Source organism: Chanos chanos, chromosome 5, assembly GCF_902362185.1.
Source record: "Chanos chanos chromosome 5, fChaCha1.1, whole genome shotgun sequence".
In the NCBI taxonomy this organism is placed as follows: domain Eukaryota; kingdom Metazoa; phylum Chordata; class Actinopteri; order Gonorynchiformes; family Chanidae; genus Chanos; species Chanos chanos.
In genome coordinates this window covers 42,544,357-42,553,314 of record NC_044499.1, presented here as the reverse complement: position 1 = coordinate 42,553,314, position 8,958 = coordinate 42,544,357, and the positions used below count along the sequence as shown (strand labels likewise).

Genomic DNA, 8,958 nt, shown 5'->3' with positions numbered 1-8,958 from the left:
CGTCTTTCCACTCTGAATTTGACCTAAGGTTGGACACTCCAGTGAAACATAACTTTCATACATCGTACACAGACAGTATTACTGTCATAGGTCTCTCTGTTTCTACCCTAAACCCCTTTACTTTGGATACAGTGGCGTCGTCAGGGACGATCATTCAGAGCTATAGGCTGAATATTTTAAGCCTAGCCCCGAATATTTTCGCCCCGAAAAAAGGAGGTGTCTATAGCAAAACAACAGACAGACTGTGTTAACAGAGTGGAACTTGACTTGCAATGTCTGAAGGAGGAGTGAGTAATCAAGTGCTGCACAGTGCACACAAAGTTGGAAGACGCGCGTTCCCAGATGAACAGCTCCGGTTTTCTTAGCCCCTGACTCAGCACCTGGTCTTTTCAATGGCTAGAAACGCCCCTGTTTGGATACTAGTGAAAATGCCACTTCAGTGACGATAGGGGATATGTAGGAGTATCCTCTTCCTCTTCCAAGTTTCAAGTTTCAAGTTTCAAGTTTATTTAGGGCCCAATATCACCGCTTAAAGTCTCAAAGGGCTTTACACGCCCACAAAAAAACAAAGCAGGACGGCACCCCCTTTGTGTATTTCCCTTCAGACTGCCTTCCCCGCATTTACGTGCCCACAGACACACACGCACTCACACACTCACGTTTTGACTCTACTTCCTTCACTGCAGGTTCACCAGGCCAGAGCACTTAGGAAGCAGTGCCAAGATCAAGTGCAGTGGTTGCCATAGTTACCAGGAGTCCACTAAACAGCTGACAATGAAGAGACTTCCCATCGTGGCATGTTTCCATCTCAAAGTGAGTGTGTGTGTGTGTGTGTGTGTGTGTGTGTGTATGCATGCATGTATAAGTCAATGAAAAGATTTTATACTATTTAAGCTCAAGTTATCAAGTTATTTGGTTATTTGTGCATACCTTCTTTCTTTCCTCCATTCAACCGCTTTTGCCCCCCCCCCCCCCCTCTCTCTCTCTCTCTGTGTCACTCACCTGTCTCTCTGACCAGCGATTTGAGCACTCGGCAAAGCTGCGGAGGAAGATTACAACCTATGTGTCCTTCCCCTTAGAGCTGGACATGACTCCCTTTATGGCCTCTAGGTCAGTGGATAACATGTCCTTTACGCTCGTATATGACTCTTCATCAGATTGTCTCTGAGACTGTTCCGGAATGATTAGTCCGTATGTAACACGTGACTTTGATTGGCCACAAAAAGTCCCCACAGTGAACACTGAATTAAGTGTTGCAGCTATGTCATAAATATTCTGTGTTATAACATAACTACAGTCTAATGACACTGAAGTTTCTGTTAAGTGTGGTTTGTGGATGTGGCATAAATAGACTCCATTCATTTGGACAGGCTGTCAAGCCCCCTGTTTTCCCACTGTTTAAGCTCAATTAGATACACTGTCATTCACTAACATGCATATACACATACACACACACACACACACACACACACACACACACAGTGACTAAGCTCTTTACAGAATGGAAGTAATTTGGATTCAGCCTCAGAGACAGTTAAATAAAAGATGCATTATTTGGGAAATCTTAAATCAGTTTAATGAAGTCATTAAGCTAGTGTTTGTGTAGATTAGTGGTTCTCTCAGAGAGAGAGAGAGTGAGGGAGTGTGTTGGGGTCATTTAAGCCTTTGGGGGAATGAGAAATATTAATATTATCTGTGTCTCTTACAGTAAAGAGAGTCGGATGAATGGCCAGTACCAACAGCCAGTAGACTCATTAAATAATGAGAACAAGTAAGTGAGACGCTGCCAAGCAGACCTGTATGACTATGTTTCATTAACACTATTACATCCAACTCAGAAAGACACTTTGAATATTAAATGTAATGATAAATTCTCTCTCTCTCTCTCTCATTCTCTCAGGTATTCCCTGTTTGCTGTGGTCAATCACCAGGGGACGTTGGAAAGCGGTCATTACACCACGTTCATTCGCCAGCATAAGGACCAGTGGTTTAAATGTGACGATGCCATCATCACAAAGGCCAGCATTAAAGATGTACTGGACAGTGAGGGGTCAGTGTCTTTGTCTACTACCTTCTTAAGACGTTCCAACTCAACATAGTCAGAGACTCAGTGCACGTTTTCTAATCTGACCCTTTCTGTTCTTGTGTTAGACGTCTGTCAAAAAAAAGGCTGCGTATGTAAATGAATGTTGTTCTTTTATTTCCCCTACAGGTACTTGTTATTTTACCATAAACAGTTCCTTGAGTATGAATAATCTCCACATTGGTGGAAAGAAAGGTGGAGAGAAAACAAAGCGGACACACGGACCCGTCTGATACTCCAAAGCAACGGAGATCCACACTGAAGTGGGAAAAAAAAAAAAAAAAACCGAAATCATGCAACTTAACGAATAAAAACACAGCTAAACCAATCTGCACTGAACTACCAGGATCTACTTGACAAAAAAAAAAAAAAAAGGAGGAGCATTTCTCCATGGTTTCTTCTTTCGACGTTCTCTCACTACAGACAGATGGAGGAAACAGACAGAGAGAGTGGGCACATCTCATGAACCGTTCTCATCATCCTTCTCTTTCATGCATTTTTAATATCAGTTTAATTCTGTTTCTTTCTGCGCTTTCATTACGATCATCAGTCCACAGTCCTCTTAACCCCTAACTTCAAACGACCAAAACATTTCATGAATCAACAGCAAGGGAAGCTGATTTTTTTTTGTTAATGTTTTTTTTTTTTTAATTTTATTTTCTTTTTGTTTTTTTCTTTGAATGGGTCATTTGCTCTGAAGGTTGGAAAAAACAGAAAGAAAGAAATGGTATTATGGGCTTTGCAAAGACATGTTCGTTATATTGTTCTTCTTAACGTCTGTGAATTGAGTTTTGAGATACTGTAAAAGTCCAGCACATCTATATTTTCATATAGAAGAGAGAAACGAAGGAGTAAGAGAGGAGGGGAGGGATGAGGTCATGACCTTACACTAAGTCTCTCTCCTCTCATCTTCAGTTCTCTTTGGACTCTTTCTTTTTCTTTTTTTTTTTTTTTTTTCCTTTTGGTTAAGGGCAGGGAAATGTATCATACATATACATATATATTTTTATAAGTCATTGAATTCTTGTTTACCTCTTTCCCTCTTCTCCCCATTTGCTTGTCTTTGTTATGTTTGTGCTGTTATGTCTCTTCTGAAGAAAAGAAAAGAGTATTTGTGGAGAAACACAGCTGTGTGGGACCTTGTGTCACCCTAGTAGTTGATGTGAAAGTGTGAGGTTTTTTTTTTTGGTTTTTTTTTATTTGGTATGTACTGCTGACGGCTTGGTTGTAAAGGCCACGCTCGTTCAGCAGGTGAGTTTACGTAAAAGGAAAAAAAAGTCGAGCTTTTTATTTCTATGCTGTGTCTCTCTTCTACATGGGCTTATCGGACAGTGTTATCCTCAATCACATTTCTTTCTACCCATCTCTCTATCTCTCCCTCCTTCCCTCCCTCCCTTCTTTGTGCGTGTGTGTATGTGTGTGTGTGAGTGTATGTGTACGTGTGTACTGAATCAGTACTTTAACTTGGCATGCTGTCTAAACTGGATTCTAAAAGACTTTTGGGGGAGGAATGACTTTTTAAAATGTCAATTATGTATGTATGTATAGTATGTATGTATGTATAATATGTATGTATGTATGTAAAACAAATCAAAGAAAAAAAAAAAAAAAGAACACCAAAAAAACCCAAAAACAATTAGTCTTCATTCATTTTGCTGAAGTAAGCCAAGCACCATAATACAGAAATATCCTCAGAACACTGTTTCACAGCCTGCTCGGATCTGTGGTCGTATATCTTTATTTATATTCATACCTGGGACAATTTATTTATATCCATACCTCTCACAAAGGGAGACGTGAGATCAATTGAAATTCAGGCTGGGCATACATGTCTCAGCAGGATTAAGATTAAGATCATATATTTAAGTTTCTTTCATTTTTTTTTTTTCTTCCTTCGTTTCTTTCTCTACCCGGCTCTGCCACTATATTCTCCATGTGATTACAGTGAGCATCAGTGCGGTTTAGGAAACGTATGAAGCGTACACAGGCACCAGTTTAAATATGATTATTTATTAAACATTACAGATACATATTTGTAAGTTTCCATAGGAATTCATAAGGGTTTACACGAGTAGCCATGCATATGAATGGCCTTGAGCCAAAGTCATTCAGTTCGATTTCCAGAACAGCCCCTCAAAAGTTTACGCGATCGTAAAGGCCGCAGATCTGGGAAATGCGCTGGATGCTCTGCACTCAAAGAAAGCAGCTCTGTAATTGGATGCCTTTTGCTAAAGTGGACAGATTTGATGGAAACATGTTTGCAGGTGTACCAAAGCGGTTCTGCACAACCCTGGCTCAGGCTGAACGGCTTTTCCCTGCTTGAGAAGGTGCGGGTGTCTGGGTGCTCTCCCTCACATGCTGGTCTGCGTGGGAGAACATATGATCCTCATTGCGCTGACCGCGTCGCACCCGTTCTCTGCCATTCTGCCCACGTAGCTGTTAGAACAGTGATTGTTCTCCTGGTTCTGACTGGGCTCTCCAGAGGTGGACTGGTGACTGGGGACGGCCTGTTGGTACAGGTTTGGTGCTGCCCCTCTGTGGCCAGTGAAGCAGTGAACGCAGGTCTCTGTAGCTCTGGGTCTGTTTGTCTTGGCAATCGCCACACCCTCCTCAGACGCAGCCTCTGCCTGTGCCATCAAACAGTCTGCAACAATCAGGACATTCTCACAGTGTGATAGATCCACCAAAGACTCGACAGTAAAGCAAATCCCAACGCTACCAGTAATAGAAGCATTTTTGTTTTCTTGAGTAAAGGGCACACTTAGGCTTTGTGACCATGAATGATTATTCAGGTTTTTGTGTGTGTGTGTGTGTGTCTGCTTGGTAAAATGTGTGTGGGCTTTGTGATGTTGGTAGAAGCTGTTGCTTTGCTGATAGGGTAATTGATGTACTTACCTTTTGATGAAAGAGCTCCGTTGTTTGGCTGCTGGCCTTCGTCGGGGGTCTCTTGGTCTTTTTGGCTCTTGGCTCTCCTCAGCAGAACCAGCAGAGCCACAGAGAGTGTGCAGAGCAGCACAGCAAAGCACAAGCCCAACAGGGAGTACACCAGAACGTCTGTATATGGAGGACGTGTAGGCCCAGAGCTCCCCCTACTGTTGACAGTTTGTAGTGCAGTGCCATCCCCGGACATCTGTGTTACAGCCACGGACGGATGTGCTGCAGTAAAGTGAAAAGATAGTCATGCTGGACTAAGCGTACTGTACATTGTAATTAAAGCAAGCCCGTCATCACCCCCCCCACCCACCCCCCTTCCACAATGATGTGCTTTACTGCCATATTCCAGGGGACTGAAAGTGGTGCATTTGCATTTACTTTACCTTCATTTTGTAAATGATGTAGATACATGGAGTATAAAGAGAAAAAAAAAACAGCAATGTTTTATCATTCATTCATAACTGTGGCAGAGAGGGGTAGGGAAAAAGGTCTTTGCAGACACTATTTTTAATGTCATCTGCTCGAGAGACATAAATGTAGCATGAGTGAGAGCATCCAAAATGAGACTCCAGACTGCAGGAGCACTCAGTGGATGAAGGTGCTAGACCCCAAAGAGGAAACCACCGTGATTCTCCCTCTGTGGCAGACGTTAAGACCCAGTCATTATCCAGTCAAGATTTTAAATATTACAGAGTAACAGCAGCCTAACGACTCACTGGCTCCTAACTTGCCGTAATGCGCTGCACTTTTAAATGGAAAAAGTTGCCATGTTAAAGACCCACAAGCTCCCAAAGAGCAACACTGGGATGCCACAACATCCCCTGAACATGAGCATTACGGTTTCTCCTGAGTGGAAGCTCCCGAGAGAGAGCAGTTTTGAAGCTGACAGAGTTTGGCGTATCACAGAATCATAAGGTCAGCTGATGTCATTGAGCATTAGAGTCTCCCTCTGTACCTGCTCGCTTTGCAGGATGGGGGAATGAAAGGCCAGGTGGAGGCATGTGAAAGAGTGGGATTTTAGACAATGGATGTGCTTGGGTAGCCATGTCAAGGGATGTCGTTTTTTTGTTTTGTCCTATCACGGCGGAGCATGGTTGACATTGTATTGCCTACTGCAGTGCAAAGGGCTTCACCTCTGCTCTGTCATCTCCAGCCCATATAACTGTCACACCTAGAAAGTGGAAACTTGTGGACTTTCCCTCGTTGGGACACGCGCATCCTTGTTCTGTAGACCAGAAAGTTCCATCGGCTGAGTGAAAGAGAGTGCGAAAATGTCACACCGCACAAGCAGAAGTGAAGTCACGCCACTACAACACTAGCATCGACCTCTGTGACAGTTTATAATGGCCTCTCGCATGGTTTTGTCAGTCCATGCCACTTGCTTCTCCTCCAGGTCTGGGAGGGGAAGATACAGAGTTTGGGAGCACTGTTAAAAGCTTCAGAGCGCTGATGTGTAAAAACGATTGTACTCTATTTACCGCAGGCTGCACATTGCTACCTCGGCACAGCCGTAGCCCTCCCAGACGTGGACATGTCGTTTGTAACTACAACACTGTAGTGAGCCTTGGTCCAAACACTGCTGATCATCAGCAGCAGTGTGAAACTCATAATCCCTCAGTCTTATTAAGAATAATGAATGTCCATGATAATATTATGGAATAAACAACACATTACATTTGGATGAGATGTGTTGGTAATTAAGTGATTTACATTATGATAGGGCGATATAAGATTATACCAGTGCTAATGACTGTGATTATTATGTTGCACTAAAGTATAATATCTTGATGTCATAAAATGAGTTTTAGGAGAATTGTCAAATATCTTACGGTGTTCAGATTACAGCAGTACCATAGAGCAGAAGACTGAAGCAGTGGGCCAGCGTGTGAAGCACACTCAAGAGTTACAGCCACACCTCTCAGTATTGAAAACCGAACAGGCAAAAATCACATAGTATCTTATGTCTGTTTTTGCAAGAAGAAATAATTAGAATGAAATCCAGAAATAAATCTAGAAATCAAAGGAGTAACAAGAGATCCTAATCCAGAAAACTAGTCGTGAGTGATGCTCGACTTTTACCAACCAAACTGCTTGGTAACCCAGTGGGTATATATTGTTAACCAACGTTGCTGTCTCACAGTGCAATAATGGCATGATACTTTGAAAAACGAGCCAGTCCAGAATGATATTAATAACGTTATCCTTGGAGCAAGGTAGTAGACAGGCTACACAAGGATTTGTCAATAGTTCTCAAGGACCTGTAAACCGACATTGGAAAACACCAGGTTTTGGAATGCCAGGCTGCATTTCCCAAAGTAAGTTTAAAAGCGTACAAGTTCTGTCTGATCGTGCGTTGGCCTTTGTCTTCATATGTGTTATCAAAAGAGAAAAATAAATCTGTGTGGTAGTGTTTGGATTCAGATAGGAGAGGTGAGTGTACACTAATAGCAAACACTAGTTGGCCTTCCAGTGTGTGTTGTGAGTTTCTGAGCCAATTTATGCAGGGCAGAAGTGATAACCACTGGTTAAAAAAAACAAAACAAAAAAAAACCTCGGATTTGCCATGGTAAAAATTTGACGCGTGACCAATGTAAATCTGTGTCAGCTACAGAGCTCAATACTAATGAATAAGTTTGTCTTTCACTGTGAAGCGTGTGTGTGTGTGTGTGTGTGTGTGTGTGTATGTTTGCATATGTGTGAATGCATGTGTGTGTGTGTGTGTGTGTGTGTGTGTGTGTATGCGAACGTGTATGTGTCTGCATGCATGTGTGCGCGCGTGTGTACATGTGCATGTGTGTGTGTGTGCATGTGCATACATGTGTATGTTTGTGTGTTTGTGGGTTTTGAAGACTCACATTGGCATTCCTGTGAACACTCTGACGGGTGACTGCCACACACCACGGAGCATTTCAGACACTTCTTCAGCAGTCTGTCATAGAACTGCCCGGGTGTGGCTTTACAGTCCTGGGCCACTGCCAACAGAAAAGTAGCACCCATTTCTGTCATAGTTTTACAGTGTGAAATATGTGCAAATTTCTAGCTATAACTGGATCTAAAAACTAGGCAGGACTATCCCATACCAATACTTTGATACTTCATGGATGATGTCATTATATACTCACCACAGAATTCTGTACATCTGTCATACTCTGTAGACTTGTGACAGACCATTTGACAGGACATACAGTGCTTGACCAGTCTATCCCAATACTGGCCTTCTGAACAGTTTTGTGCCATCCCTTTGTTCCAACCAGCTACACAGAGACACCTTCAGAACAATGCAGCCCACTGTTTAATGCAACTCTATGCTACTTACAGAGGGTGGCAACAGCTGAGAATAAAGGTAACATAATTTTGCACTACATTCAAATGATCTGAAGACTTTTTTCCAAAACAGCATTTCTGTATGTGCAAAATAATTTTTTGGTTTTACATATGCTGTTTTTTTGTAACATCTATCTATCTATCTATCTATCTATCTATCTATCTATCTATCTATCTATCTATCTATCTATCTATCTATCTATCTATCTGTCTGTCTGTCTGTCTGTCTGTCTGTCTGTCTGTCTATCTATCTATCTATCTATCTATCTATCTATCTATCTGTCTGTCTGTCTGTCTGTCTGTCTGTCTATCTGTCTGTCTATGTTTTGGATCTGACCTAATGCAACATAATCTACATTTGTGTGGAATCTGCTACTTTTGTGAATGTCCAGATTTAATTTACCCTTAAATTAGTTAGAATTAATCTCACATTTCCCCTTTTAAAAATATACACAACACCAGGAAAGTTGCCCAAATTGAGAATCTGATCATTTATAAATTCCAGTCTAGAACATATATAAATGTATAATGTATAATGCATAAATGTACTACTACTAAGTGTAAATTTACTACACCTACATAAATATACTATTACTATCTACAGATCGCAGTTTACC

The 8,958-nt window shown here is 41.8% G+C and overlaps 2 protein-coding genes across 2 annotated transcripts in view; one reads left to right on the top strand and one right to left on the bottom strand.

The window, feature by feature from the left end:
* usp22 (ubiquitin specific peptidase 22) overlaps positions 1–2,305 on the top strand; it is an 18,027-nt gene extending 15,722 nt beyond the window's left edge. The window contains exons 9-13 of the mRNA XM_030773440.1: positions 687–813; positions 1,019–1,110; positions 1,709–1,771; positions 1,901–2,050; positions 2,213–2,305. Of these exons, the coding sequence (XP_030629300.1) occupies positions 687–813; positions 1,019–1,110; positions 1,709–1,771; positions 1,901–2,050; positions 2,213–2,255 (475 nt within the window). The 3' untranslated portion in view covers positions 2,256–2,305. The remainder of the gene's footprint in view (positions 1–686; positions 814–1,018; positions 1,111–1,708; positions 1,772–1,900; positions 2,051–2,212) is intronic.
* Positions 2,306–4,132: 1,827 nt separating this feature from the next.
* tnfrsf13b (TNF receptor superfamily member 13B) lies at positions 4,133–8,068 on the bottom strand. Its single transcript, XM_030775640.1, has 3 exons — positions 7,873–8,068; positions 4,979–5,239; positions 4,133–4,727 (listed from the first exon to the last, which is right to left on the bottom strand). Exons 1-3 carry the CDS (start codon positions 8,021–8,023, stop codon positions 4,435–4,437), a joined length of 705 nt encoding a protein of 234 aa, XP_030631500.1. The 5' UTR covers positions 8,024–8,068; the 3' UTR covers positions 4,133–4,434.
* Between the last annotated feature and the right edge of the window lie 890 nt (positions 8,069–8,958).

Coding starts and splice junctions, on each gene's coding strand:
- tnfrsf13b (XM_030775640.1), bottom strand. CDS start 8,023: ATGACAGAAATGGGTGCTACTTTTCTGTTGGCAGTGGCCCAGGACTGT. Junction 5,240..7,872: donor GTGTTCACAGGAATGCCAAT/GTGAGTCTTCAA, acceptor ACTTTACTGCAG/CACATCCGTCCGTGGCTGTA. Junction 4,728..4,978: donor CGGAGCTCTTTCATCAAAAG/GTAAGTACATCA, acceptor TGATTGTTGCAG/ACTGTTTGATGGCACAGGCA.